This window comes from Myzus persicae, unplaced genomic scaffold, assembly GCF_001856785.1.
Source record: "Myzus persicae strain clone G006 unplaced genomic scaffold, MPER_G0061.0, whole genome shotgun sequence".
NCBI lineage: Eukaryota > Metazoa > Arthropoda > Insecta > Hemiptera > Aphididae > Myzus > Myzus persicae.
Genome location: NW_019103798.1, coordinates 162,632 through 175,851, shown reverse-complemented (window position 1 = coordinate 175,851; position 13,220 = coordinate 162,632). Strand labels below are relative to the sequence as shown.

General features: G+C 29.9%; 3 protein-coding genes across 4 annotated transcripts; 2 read left to right on the top strand and 1 right to left on the bottom strand.

The window, feature by feature from the left end:
• The first annotated feature begins 113 nt into the window (after positions 1 to 113).
• On the top strand, positions 114 to 2,110 carry LOC111035338 (GATA zinc finger domain-containing protein 10). The gene is made up of 5 exons (XM_022316918.1): positions 114 to 441; positions 521 to 664; positions 932 to 1,011; positions 1,112 to 1,263; positions 1,828 to 2,110. The coding sequence occupies exons 1-5, from the start codon at positions 316 to 318 to the stop codon at positions 2,016 to 2,018; spliced, it is 693 nt and encodes a 230-aa protein (XP_022172610.1). The 5' UTR covers positions 114 to 315; the 3' UTR covers positions 2,019 to 2,110.
• An 86-nt stretch (positions 2,111 to 2,196) lies between these two features.
• LOC111035339 lies at positions 2,197 to 5,220 on the bottom strand. Of its 2 annotated transcripts, none has more exons than XM_022316920.1 (5): positions 5,092 to 5,220; positions 3,766 to 3,930; positions 2,827 to 2,917; positions 2,591 to 2,709; positions 2,197 to 2,520 (listed from the first exon to the last, which is right to left on the bottom strand). In XM_022316920.1, exons 2-5 carry the CDS (start codon positions 3,914 to 3,916, stop codon positions 2,381 to 2,383), a joined length of 501 nt encoding a protein of 166 aa, XP_022172612.1. In that variant the 5' UTR covers positions 3,917 to 3,930; positions 5,092 to 5,220; the 3' UTR covers positions 2,197 to 2,380. The 2 variants fall into 2 exon arrangements, with proteins under 2 accessions (XP_022172612.1, XP_022172611.1); XM_022316919.1 differs by lacking the exon at positions 5,092 to 5,220 and adding an exon at positions 4,483 to 5,065.
• A 2,633-nt stretch (positions 5,221 to 7,853) lies between these two features.
• On the top strand, positions 7,854 to 12,700 carry LOC111035315 (RNA-binding protein 28). Its single transcript, XM_022316884.1, has 10 exons — positions 7,854 to 8,109; positions 8,242 to 8,410; positions 9,118 to 9,367; positions 9,437 to 9,689; positions 9,887 to 10,055; positions 10,890 to 11,104; positions 11,706 to 11,855; positions 11,921 to 12,196; positions 12,314 to 12,454; positions 12,519 to 12,700. The coding sequence occupies exons 1-10, from the start codon at positions 8,017 to 8,019 to the stop codon at positions 12,633 to 12,635; spliced, it is 1,833 nt and encodes a 610-aa protein (XP_022172576.1). The 5' UTR covers positions 7,854 to 8,016; the 3' UTR covers positions 12,636 to 12,700.
• Positions 12,701 to 13,220: the final 520 nt, after the last annotated feature.

Here is a 13,220-nt window from a genome sequence, read left to right as displayed (position 1 = left end):
TATGTAGATATCACATGGAAACAAGCGACTTGACGACGTGGTGAATGGTGATGTGGGGACATCTTTCAGCTATTGATAATGACGTCTGGCGGTCCGAGTGAAATTATCTATAATAAAGTCTGATTGTAATGTTGTGACATGGCTCAAAATGATATTGTTAGATAAAATTATATAAGTTGCTGACTAAAGACGACTACACATTTCAGGTACATAAACAAATAACTCGAATTATTATACTCATAAGTCATAACACATTCGTTATTTAAATTGTATGGATTCAGCGTTAAAAAGTGTACATGAGTGTTTCTACTAAAAATGATTTCCAAGATGCTTTTAGTTACTTTTCCTATTCTTGTAGTCTTGTGTCATAAATCATTGGCACAATATGCACCAGCACCGCCGGGTGTCAACCCGCAGCTGTATCAACAACAGCAGCAGCAAGTAAATAAATGAATAAAATATTTGCAAGTAAATGCATTGTACATCATATTATATTGTTTGATTAATTGTTTTCTTCCAGGTACCTATTCAACATTTACCTCCCCAACAAAATGTTCCTCAACAATTACCTTACCAACAGCAACCGCCGCCACCACCATCACCTCAGCAGCAGCCACATCAACCACAACAACAACAACAACAACAACAACAACAGCAACCACCGGTAGGCACCTAATTTACACAATGAAATATTTAAATGAATCATACTGAATGGAATTGTATTTCATAAAATCCATTTATAATGTAATTACACAAATGAAACCTAGAGTGTCATATAAATATAGGTATAAGTAGGAAAAGTAACACTCTTACTTTTATGAGTTATATAAATTGTGGTTAGGACTGTATCTACAAGGAATGATTCTTTTATATATAGGATACAACTTTGTTCAATAATTTGCTATGATACTTATTACTTATTAATATTTAGAGTCATGGCCATGGTTCCCAAGGACATCATCCTCATGCACAACAAGTGTTACATAATCCAAACTTAGCAGAAGAAAGCGAGTAATTATAATTTAAAATCTTTTACAAATAGAATAATTGTACTTACTGATATACTTGTAACTTTTTTTCAACATACTACTTTATTTTATTGTTATTTTAGGCACATAAAAAAACATTTGGATCTACCAACATTAGACACAAGTAAAATGTCTGAACAAGAATTACAATTCCATTATTTCAAAATGCATGATGCAGATAACAATAATAAATTAGATGGATGTGAACTTATCAAGTCACTTATACATTGGCATGGTAATTTATAACTTATTAAGGGTTTTGGAAATGGTGATTTAAAATTTTTCCTGAAATATGCACAATGGGAATTTAGACTTATTTTTATCTCAGCATATTGATTGGTTTACAAAAAGATAAGAATAATTCTGATTTGAATTGACTGACAATTTTTCTCAAGATTGAAGTTTTCAGATTTTAATCCTCAGAGAAGTTAAACTCAAAAACTAAATTTCATTCCATTCTTCTAAACTTGACTTAGAAAATACTCACCTAAAATTTTAATGATAATTAGCGAGTAAAATTATTAATTATTTGTACTAAAATATTTTTAGGAAAGTATTCTGCTTCAGAGATTATAAATTCAGAATGTAAGCTATCAACAATTCAATGTACAATTGACAAATTGATATAAAATGTTTGAATTTCTAACATTAGACACACACTTTCTTGATTTTCCAAAAATTGTTTAAACAAATTATGTAATACTTTTTAAAATGAACACTGATGAAAATTCACATTGTACATTCTACTCAGTGTTCTTTCAATTTTAATACATTAAATATTGAAATGTTTTAATTTTAGTTCAAGGTGGTCATGATCCCGCAGCGGGTGGAGCACCTCCCCAAGAAAAGATATTTACAGATGAAGAATTAATGCAGTTAATTGATCCTATATTAACTATGGATGACACAGATTTTGATGGTTTTATAGATTATCCAGAATTTGTTATTGCTCAAAACAAAGCAGGCAGTACTCAGAAACAATCGGCATAAGAAAATAAACAATTTAATTACATACAAAAAATATATATAAATTAAATTTTTTTTATTTGGAATTGACTATTACACAAATAATAATTATTTAATTATTTTTGTTTTCAAAGTCTAAAATTAGTGGGTTGTTTGTCAAATTATGTTTTAGCGAAAACTAACTGAGTTAAAAACAACATCATGAAAAATCATAAATATGTATTGGTTCATAACTAATTACCAACTGAAATACAAATGTATTCAATTAAATACAAATATAATTAATTAAGTACAATTAAAAAAACTAGGAAAGCTCAATATTTTACAAATTTATAAAATTGAAAAACAAATCTTGAATGGTTCTTCTTGTTTTCTATATCATAGACCTATTTTTTTTTACAAATATATTTTTTACTTTTTTGATATTTGAGTTTACTCATTAACATTTCAACATTTTCTTCAACACATTCAGATGGTGGCTTATTAATCTTGCGTACAATTAAGTATAAACCAATCAGTGTTAAACCTTTGAAAATTTAAAAAATATATTTGAGTGATTTGTTATTCAATATTCTATTACAAAAGTATTACTTTACCATTTAAAATGCTTGGAAAAACAATAAAGAAATTTAAAGTAGTTGAACGGTAATGAATTGCTTCACTGAGATACAAAACAATGGATAAAACCATAGACATAGCACCAATACTGACCATTCTACAAATTAATTATATAAAATATTAAATACTAAAAAACATATTGAATTATAAAAGTTAGAAAAAAAAAATGATTCACTCAGTACTAAGTACAAAATAACTATTTTTAGGTACTTACGGCTTATAGTGAATAAATAACGAGCAATGTATCAAACATAGAGCTTTAAGAAGTGAAAACATACCCAGCACTCTTGGTAAAGTTAATTCCTCTGTGAATAATTTTAACGAAAAATTAGATTAATATTCCATCTAGCAAACATTTTAAATTTAAAGCTACAATTGTTAATTGACTATAATCGAAAATAAACATAATTTCTGGGACAAGTATTAACCTATTTAAACATTGGTAATGATATCCTTGAGATCATAATAGATATAATATAAAATTTCAAGTTCAAAACCATATCGACCAAAAATGATTCCAGCCGTTGTTAGTTTTTAAAGAATAATAAGCCACTACTGTTCAATTGTTTTCCATGTATATTCAATATTTATAATTTGTTCTATTGACCTATTTATTTATATGAAATTAAAATGTTTTTATAAATTAAAATGTTTTTATAAATTACAATTTTTCTTATTTATTGAGTTGATTTCACATGATCTCATTTTATTTTTGTAAATAATTTATGACTACAGTTTATTATCAGTTCCAGTTCAATTTAATTATAAATATTTTAGAGTAGAAATACCTTAATGAAAATTTAGTTATTTATTTATATTAAATACAAGACAAGTCCAATTACATTGTTTTGTATTTAATAATAATTAACAATAAAATAACAGTTAAAGCTTTTTACTATCTCTGATTGATCTCTAAATCAGTAATCAGTGCCTATTGCATTTTATATTTTTGTAAGCTCTAAACCATCAACTGTTATTAATGGAAATTACATCATAGTAAATATTAGACTAGCTACTCCCTACTGTACCAAACCTTTTATTTAGTTTGCCCAATATACCTAAACTTAATAAAAATAACTAAATTTCAAATGACATTGCTGATAGTTCCAGATTTAATACACTGTTAGTCAGATGTAAACACTATCTTAGATACCATGTATAAAGTGTTCATCGGCCTGTAAATTGGTCTGTGTTCCAATGATACATTTGTTCTCGAAAAACGAACGAAACGTTACTCCTAGGTCCATGAAAGCCACAAATGCCAACCACCCCCGGAAAGTGTACAGGATTTTGTCTTCCACCATGATTCCAAGTTAAGCTACAACAACGATGACACATTAACACAATCATTATGATACCACTATACAAAGTGAAAATAATATTCTAGATTCTGCTTAGAACAATTATAGCAGACTAAGTCTATGTACTAACGACAAACGCTCTTAGTTTAAACTATCAACGTCAACCACAAACATTCTACAATCGACATCCACAGTGCCGGATTAAACCATTTGTAGGCTATAGCCTATAGGCCCTAAGTACTTCGGGACCGGAACAAAACAATTATTGAGTCGTTTGTGTTGGTTAAAATTTTATGATAGCCATTTAATTTGAAAATTTCTTAAAAATTAACAAATGTCTACAATTTATTTGTTTGATGTACCAAATTTAATATTGTGATTTGTTTTATTTCATGTATGAGCACGCGGGCAGCAATAATATGTCTTAGGTCGTAGGCACTATGTTCAATAGTTAATCCGGCCCCAAGCGACCTAGCTACGTCTAAATACTGTTAGTTGTTTTTTGGTAACATCAAACTAGTGACTACTACGGCACTACGTGATTAATATTGTTAAACATCGTACTATACCTAGCGCGCACCCAAGTATACGGCACACGCCGACGCCCGGCAGTCTCAAGTTTACTCACAACGATGGGTTATTTCCCTAAAATAGTTATGTTAGTCTGTTATTTGATTTTCGGGACGGTCGTCATCCCTCTTTGCGGCTGATAATAAATCGCCGTCGCACGACAACAAACAAACACAGCGGCGAGCCGCTAGTCAGCCGCGTTCAGCGTCATCGATCGTCGTGCCAAAACGTGAAGAGCACGACATGATATCATAATATTATTGCGATTTGAGTTAATTCGCAGACGAATGACAATGCCCGGAATCCGGATGCCGCAATAATTCGGAACCAGATAATTGAGGGATGCAACTGCAGTACTGCACCACACCAACACCCGCCAGCCAGTCACGCAGTCGGTGAACCGATTGGCATTCGACGATTGGAATTTATATTTCAAAATAAAATAAATTATAATAATTATTAGTCAAATGTGAAATGGGTGGTAGAAGAAGTAGAGTAGATAAATAGAATATGAATATTGAACGTGTATTGTGTGGTCAAATACTCACAAATGCCATAAACGACGGTATTTACATTTAATATTGTCTGATATTTATTGTATACTTTACCCGGTCAAAGGTTTCAAATCTGCTATCGGCTTATCACGGTCACCAACACCGGTTAACGATAATCACAGATTTATAATATCAATGTTTCTGTGACGATTCGTAGAATGCTAATTACTATTTACTAATTAGTAATTACTAATCAAGGACATTGGCGGACTGATCAGGTCGGCGTGATGGCGATCGCCGACTGGACCCTCTTCAAATTCATTAAAAAAATATGTACAAGACATCGTGTATTCTTAATTGTTCCCAAACGGAAGCCCCTTTTTCATGTAGCCGACGAAGTAATGGGTGCTTAGGCCGCCACTGAATGGGCTAACGTAAACCACTAAACCTTATACTTGAATACTTCTATACAAACTGCTACTGTCTTCCATAAATCATAATTACTATAATAATATGTAGAAACAATTAACAATTTTAAAATACTCATAATACAAAATACTTTAAGACTAAAACACAAGAAAAGCCTACACCGGCGCAGTAAATACTCCTGGCATTAAATTTGATGATTTACGCATGCAATATTATTTATTAAAAATAACAAAGTAAAAAAGAAGTCCCGGTAAAAGAGGTCCCTCACCAGGAAAAAGTTTAAAACTAGTAATAAATTAAGTTAATAAAATAAAATATAATAATTAAAATGAATGAATAAAAACCAAGTCAAAAAATAATAATAATAAATACATTAGTATAAAAGTATTATAATAATACAATTTACCGTATAATATTTTAGTTACATCTCTTTATTCTCTTTCTTATGTTATGAGTTATAACTTATAACGTATAACTTATACGGATGTTATAAATCTAATATAAAAGATATATTGTATACAGTATACACTATACATACATTTTGTTGATGTTTTTCTACTGTAAGTAGTTTGTGCCACTTTTTTTCTATTACTCGAATCTCCTACAGTATCTATAACTAATTTTGCTTCATCTGCTGAAATTTCCAATTAAATTTTTTTAATTAATTCTCAAATTTCGAATAGTTTGCTTATGTCCACGGAGTTTTGAAAAAATTAATTATTTCGCCCTTCAGTTATATTACTCGTTCCGTGGCATCCTACTAGAATTGTATTATGAATATTCCACGAGGAAAGTGAAAATATAGGTGTCATTTTTCGAAAATGCAAAATAGAACCTACTTATCTATGTAGGTACCATTTGGTATTCACGCAATAAGAATCAAAATAAATGTTAAGGTATTTTGCATTTGAGATATCTTGAAGCATTTAATGTGTTTTAGACATTCTATTTTGTCCAATCCAGTATGATTTACGTAGATTCACTTTATCCAGTGGTTGGAAAGCTATAAACTAAATACCTAAGTACCTGAGAAGCAATGTTTTCCACAATTACTATTTTCTTTGTAAATTTTCAATAAAAAGTAAATCAAATTTCTAAACTTTTCTAGTTTTCTATCGTATCAATTGACACAAATGATAAAAACAGCCGCCAGGTTCCAAAAATATTTTTAATGCAACCATTGAAGTTTTAAGTGCACTTTTGCAGTTTTTAATACTTTTTATTTATTCATTAATTGTAGGTACCTACTAGAGTACTAGCGTATTTTGTCGAGTGTAGTCAGGGACGGATTAAGCCATCTGAAATTTGGGAAATTCCCGATGGAGCGCGTTTTAACTAGTAGACGGGACAGCTGCTTGCGCTATCGAACTCAAAGACTATAGCCTGTTGAAAACTTACAGAAATAAGATATAGATGGTTTTTTTGTTACCTATTGGTATTTCGTAGGTTTTTTTCACAGCAAGAATTGAAATTTGCAAAATAATAAACTAGAAAGCAATAGGGCAATATGAGTAATAACTAATATATATTGTCATGATGTCAGCAGTCAGCTATTACAGTATAACAAAATTTGAATAATACATTAATACCTAATCAATAAGTATAATAAACCTGGAAGTTGATGACTTTTGCATCTTTTTTGGAACATGATGGTCGATGCTTTCCGATGCTTAAGACGGAGGCAACACATGCGGGTGTGGCCTCCTCTTAAAATGTATTTCAATAACATACGAATCTACATAACTAACTTGTTAGCATTAATTTCAGTTTTGGGTAATTTTTGTGACTTTAAAAGTTATTTTTTTAAAGTTTCAGGGCATTATTACTTAACAATTGAGAGCAAAATTACGAGTTGCTTATTTGTCATTACTCCATTTTTATATTTTCCACTTTTTAAGTATTTTAATTATACTTAATATTTCAAATTGATTATTAACTTTAATACTTTTATGAGCGTTGTTACTTGTTACGCATTTGTAGGTCATTACTCATTAGCAAAATATACAATTGCTTGCAGTTTGCATTTTAGATTCCGAGCGGAGAAATGAATTCTTGGATTTTACAATGATGTGTGTTTTTATATTTATTTTTTTTTTTTTGTGAATGTCATCATGGTTTTTTGCAGTAGGAGTGCTTTGATCTTCTTCAACAGCAACTTTTTTGGTAGGAAAGTGAATCTAGTTCGTGCATTCGGGAAGTCAACATTTAAATTTGCAGTTGTTTTCAAAAACAACAGAAAAAAACAAAAAAATAAAGTAAATTGGAAATTTGGTATATCTTAATCGTATTCTGAATTTCTCCGTTATCAAACGTTTCCTACGTTTTCCGCTACAGAATTTTCTCATGGTTATGATCATGGTCTAAGAAGATATATTCTAAGACCGTGGTTACGCTGCTGGTTACGGGAAGATAAGCATTATCTCAAAAAGTTGCAAAAGTCAGATAATATGTCAACACGTGCGGCGTCGTCGTGCACTCGTGCGATAACTCTTACCTACGAATTGCGATGTGCCGATGACGAGTGTGACAACTAATACTCGAAATTTGAATGCGAAAAGTGGTCAGCAGGCAGCAAACGAACCGATATTTCGTCAATAGCTAGACAGAATCATGAAGGATAAAATATTTTTTGCCAAAAACAAAGCACCGAAATGTCCAAACAATCGCCGTGGAAGACTCATTATTCGAAATCTTCCGTTTACAGTGAGTTTAAGATCAATGAAATTATTTCTGCCTGTAGTCATGTGAAATTATAATATTATATTAATTTATGTAAATATTGAAGCGTAATAACTGAACAGAAATAGGTATATAACTGTTTTATTATGTTTATAGACGGATGAAGAGCAATTAAAAGAACATTTCTCCAAGTTTGGTGAAATAAATGATATTAAACTTCTACGAAAACCCGATGGAAAGCTTATTGGTTGTGGTTTTGTACAATTCATTGTTAAACAAAATGCTGCTAAAGCGATTGCCCACACTAGTGGCAAAGACTTTGGTGGTGAGTATATAGTTTGTTATGAATTCTGTATTTATGTATATTTAAAAGGTATTTGTATAACCAAAAGGTAAAAGTTAACATTATTTCAAATGTTTTCAAAACTTATAAAAGTTTTCTCCGTGTTTTTTTTTTATTGATCTCTAAGCTCGGCGATTAGCTGTTTGTAGGGTCATTGTGATTGTGCTAGGCAAGACCGTAGCCAGAAAAATATTTGGGGGGGGAGGGGGGTTATAGTATAAATATGTTATATTATATAATAAAATATAAAATTATCATTTAAATTAAATTAATCTTTATTTAAAAAATAATTAAATCTTATTTCAAACAAAAAAATTGGGAGGGGGGAACCCTGGACCCTCCCCCCCCCCTATGGCTATGGCCTTGGTGCTAGGGTTTAATCCGTTTGTGTTTGGCATAATTTTGATTGGGCACCCATAAGTTTCTGCTATGCCTGGTCGATGGATGGCGGCCTCTCTTGAGACAGGTGTCTGCCCAGAGAAATGTGCCACCCCTGACCGAGGTTCGAACCGGCGATTGTGCGTGTTGCTACTGATGCCTTAGTCTGGCGACCACGCGGTCCCCCAATTTCTCCGTAATTAATTCACTGATAATCCTTTATTTCATTTCTAATCTTATGTTTAAATATATAAATGTTTACACCTAAAAGGTATTATTATTAATTACCTTATATTGTAAAATATTCAAAGGTCGATCTATTGTTGTTGATTGGGCTATACCAAAAAATAAGTATGAAACTATTCATACTACTAAAGAAAAGGAAGAAAATATATCTGTCAAAGAAGAATATGTTGAAGATCAAGAAGAAATTAAAGAAGATTTATCTAATGATCAAGACAATATAGAAAAACCTTCAAAAACTGCTGAAGATTATCTTACTCTTGACACAATAAAAGACGAAGATGACAATTTGGTAGATTTTGAGACTACAGATATTGAGTGAGTTCTACATTTATACAAAATTATCAAACAAATAGCAAATAATACATTTGATATATATCATTTTAGAAATGATGTTAAACGAAAAAGAGAAAACACTGATGACAATGAGTCTATAATTTCTACATCAAACAAAAAACGTTTTAAATCTCATGATGTTAAAGAAGGTTTAACAGTTTTTTTTAAGAATGTTTCATTTAGTGTTAACAATGATGAACTGAAGCGATTTGTTAAAGAACGATTTGGACCAATTTATTATGCTCTTGTTTGCGTGGATCGTTTGACAGAACATTCTAAAGGAACAGCATTTGTTAAATTCAGGGTAAATATTACCATTAATTATATCTTTTTATAAGAACAGTTTAGTCTTAATATACATGTGGAACAAACCAATTATGCAAGTACATAGGTTTGTAAAGATTATTTGTTATATCAAAATGGTTATAATTAATGCATTAGTTATGAACATATAAATTGTAATAAAAATAGTAGTAATATTTATTTAAATTTATGACTTAGGATTCTAGCAGCGTAGAAGCTTGTATGTCTAGTTCTCCTGAAGAGCTAACTCTCAATGGATCTACAATGGAACCTCAAATGGCAATCGATAAAGAAGTTCTAGATAAAAATAAAGATGACAAAGTTACTCATAAGGATAACAGAAATTTGTATTTAATCAAAGAAGGAGGTATGGGTATATTTTTTTATAGGCTTTATGCCTAGTTGAATGAACAGACATTAAACATTAAACATTAAACGAATCAATAGTGAACTAATGGTACTTTAAACATGATTTAGTGGTACACCAGAGAGACCAGGGAGGAAAAAATATTTTTTGATAACTTGGTCTATTCAAATAAATAATAAAATATAAAAATTACTTTGATGTTAATTTATGACCATAATTATTGTCAAAATTGTAAAATGTTGAAAAACTCACAATTTGATAATAACTTTGATAGAATCATGAAATTGACCGAAGTAACATTGCTAGGATCTTAATTTTACTAATATTGACATCATAGTAAATTAGAAAATTGTGATATGATATGATTATTATTATCTACTTTCTACGTAGCGATTGAGCTTGAGTAGTTTAAATATTTTTTATTTGATACCATGACTGTGTTTATTTTGTGATTTATAAATTAACGACTAATATAATTTTTAATCAACCATAATAAGTTATGTTTTAATACTTTGTTTAATTATACTAATCATTGATATGGACATAAACATTGTCCATTATGCCTTCCGTTAAATCCAGCGCTGATCATTGGTGTGTTTTTATATAAATCTATAATGTTTGGGGGTGTAAGGACAAAGCTTCTAACGGATTACATAGACAAAGAAAGTATTTTGCACTGAGCTAATTCTCTGCAAGCGTTCACCTGTTTCCCATGATTGGTCCATTAAATTAATACATTTTTCATTCAATCAAATATTAATATATCTGATGTAAACATATATTATTATTCTGTTATACAACTAATGAAATGTAATACTTGGAATTATGTTCTAGTCATAATTGTCGGTACAGCAGCTGCAAATGGTGTATCTGTTCATGATATGAACAAGAGACTTGAGTTGGAACAATGGAAATCTCAAGTTCTAAAAAATTTAAACATGTTTGTGGCTCGTAATCGACTTATTATCCACAACTTGCCAGCAAACATGGATAACAAAACCTTAAAAGATTTATTTACAAAATATACTCGTCCTAATGCTGTATTAAAAGTGAGTGAACATAGCATTTATATCTATTTATTCTCAGTACTTGATTTAAATAACATAATTATTATTAAAAATAGTCAATCAACAACTGCCTCTTAAAGTATAGTGTTTGTGAAAGGCTTTGCTACAGTGGCATGTATTCCTCAAAAATTATAACAAAATTATAGGCTATTGGCTATAAACTGACTATTGACTACCAATCTAATTGTGCTGTAATTGACTGACACCAAAAATGTAATCACCTATAAATTCTAGCATGGGGTAATTGATTGTCAGTGCCCCTCGAATTACTCATCTGATTAAAATGTTTATTTCATGACATGAGGTTTTTATTGTTTTTTTTAAATGTTGTCTAGTCTTTAACAGTGCCGCAACTTAAGGTGGATGGGCCAAGGTGTGAGTTGAATTTTGTGACCCCTAAATATTATAATGGGTCCTTTTTGAGGGTGTGGTACACCCCTGCTGATTGCGGCACTGGTCTTTAAGTGAACACTTAATAGTAAATAGTAATAATTAGTATTTCAACAAAGTTTTTCAATGTAGTACTTACTGTTAAATTAAAAAATACTATTGCTTATAATATTGCTCTATTATTCTATTTAAGGTAGTTGTAATGAGAAATTTAAAACAAGTTGATCCCAATGGAGTACCAATTTCAAAAGAATATGCTTTTGTAACATTCAAGCAACATGAAGATGCTTTGAAGGCTCTTAGATCTATCAATAACAACCCAAAGATTTTCAATTCGAATAAAGTAAGAATTTTAGATATTATTTTATACATCTGTATGGAGATTATTAATTGATATTTTGATTATAGAGACCAATAGTAGCATTTTCTATTGAAAATAGGCTAGTTTTACAAGCCAGACAACGGAGAATAGATAAAAGTAAAACTAGCAATCCATTATTTAAAAAACAGCAATCAAGTACTTCATCGACTGCTGAAAATAAAAATAAAAAATTTAATACAGATAACAATAAAAATAATAAAAAATTTAGTGCAGAAAATAATAACAGAAACAATAGAAGTACAGCATTATCGAAAAAAAAAACAGCAGAACTCCCTGAATATACTGGTATAACAGCTAAAGAGGTAATATAAAAAAACTATAAGTAATAATTTAAACGGAATATATTTAATCGTAATGGCTAAACATTTTATTTAACAATTTTCAATATATTATCTTTTATAAATTACAAATTTAATCAGGGACACATGGCAATTCGATCAAAGTTCAAGCTGAAGATTCAGTCAGAAGCTCACCAGAAAAATGTCAAAACCAAGAAGAAAATTACAATGAAAAAGAAACGCGATTTAGCCATCAGAAATGAGAAGAAGAGAGAACCAAAAGTATGTTCATTATATAATTTAATAGAACAAAAATGAGTTATATTATTAATATTTTGTATTATAGGTGAAGAGCAAAAAGAAGAATACTAAAAAAAATGATGCATCATTTTCAAATCTAGTAAACAAATATAAAAATAAAATTTCGGCCCCGGAAACATTGAAAAAATGGTATGAAGCATAATGAGAATTAAGTGTATTTTCTGTTGGATATTTGTATGTTAATAAATTAATATAGTTCTTAATGGACTTTCATATAATTTTTTTTTACCGTCATTGACGTAGTTAAGCTAAGAGGTTCCCAAACTGTGGGCCATGAATATATTTTTGGTAGGCTTGTAGTTTCAAAATATAAAATATTCAAATATTAGCCTCATGCGCATGTAAAATATTAATGATTGAAAATGTTCATAACTCGGTTTATCCAAAATATTGCAAAAACTAACAAGAAAACATAGATAATGCTCATATCTTAAAGTTTAATGACAGTTTGGTTTACTCTATTTTTAAAGTTAACAACAAAAAATAGGAATTGCCAAATGCAATAAGTATATAAAAACAGTTCGCTGTCAAATGCTTATGGCAATATTTTATTCAGGTTCGTTATAGTTTGACTCTCATGTACAATGAGAGAAAATAACAAATATAAAATAAATACACAATATATCTTTTGTTTAGAATATATCATACAATTATTTACAATAATATTAGTATAAAATAATATTGTCTTAAATCTTAATGCTAAGTTATAAAATATAAACATTCAAAC

Coding starts and splice junctions, on each gene's coding strand:
- LOC111035339 (XM_022316920.1), bottom strand. CDS start 3,916: ATGGTGGAAGACAAAATCCTGTACACTTTCCGGGGGTGGTTGGCATTT. Junction 2,710..2,826: donor TTATTTATTCACTATAAGCC/GTAAGTACCTAA, acceptor ATTAATTTGTAG/AATGGTCAGTATTGGTGCTA. Junction 2,521..2,590: donor TTTTCCAAGCATTTTAAATG/GTAAAGTAATAC, acceptor AAATTTTCAAAG/GTTTAACACTGATTGGTTTA.
- LOC111035338 (XM_022316918.1), top strand. CDS start 316: ATGATTTCCAAGATGCTTTTAGTTACTTTTCCTATTCTTGTAGTCTTG. Junction 1,012..1,111: donor AACTTAGCAGAAGAAAGCGA/GTAATTATAATT, acceptor TTGTTATTTTAG/GCACATAAAAAAACATTTGG. Junction 1,264..1,827: donor GTCACTTATACATTGGCATG/GTAATTTATAAC, acceptor TTTTAATTTTAG/TTCAAGGTGGTCATGATCCC.
- LOC111035315 (XM_022316884.1), top strand. CDS start 8,017: ATGAAGGATAAAATATTTTTTGCCAAAAACAAAGCACCGAAATGTCCA. Junction 9,690..9,886: donor CAGCATTTGTTAAATTCAGG/GTAAATATTACC, acceptor TTTATGACTTAG/GATTCTAGCAGCGTAGAAGC. Junction 11,105..11,705: donor GTCCTAATGCTGTATTAAAA/GTGAGTGAACAT, acceptor ATTCTATTTAAG/GTAGTTGTAATGAGAAATTT.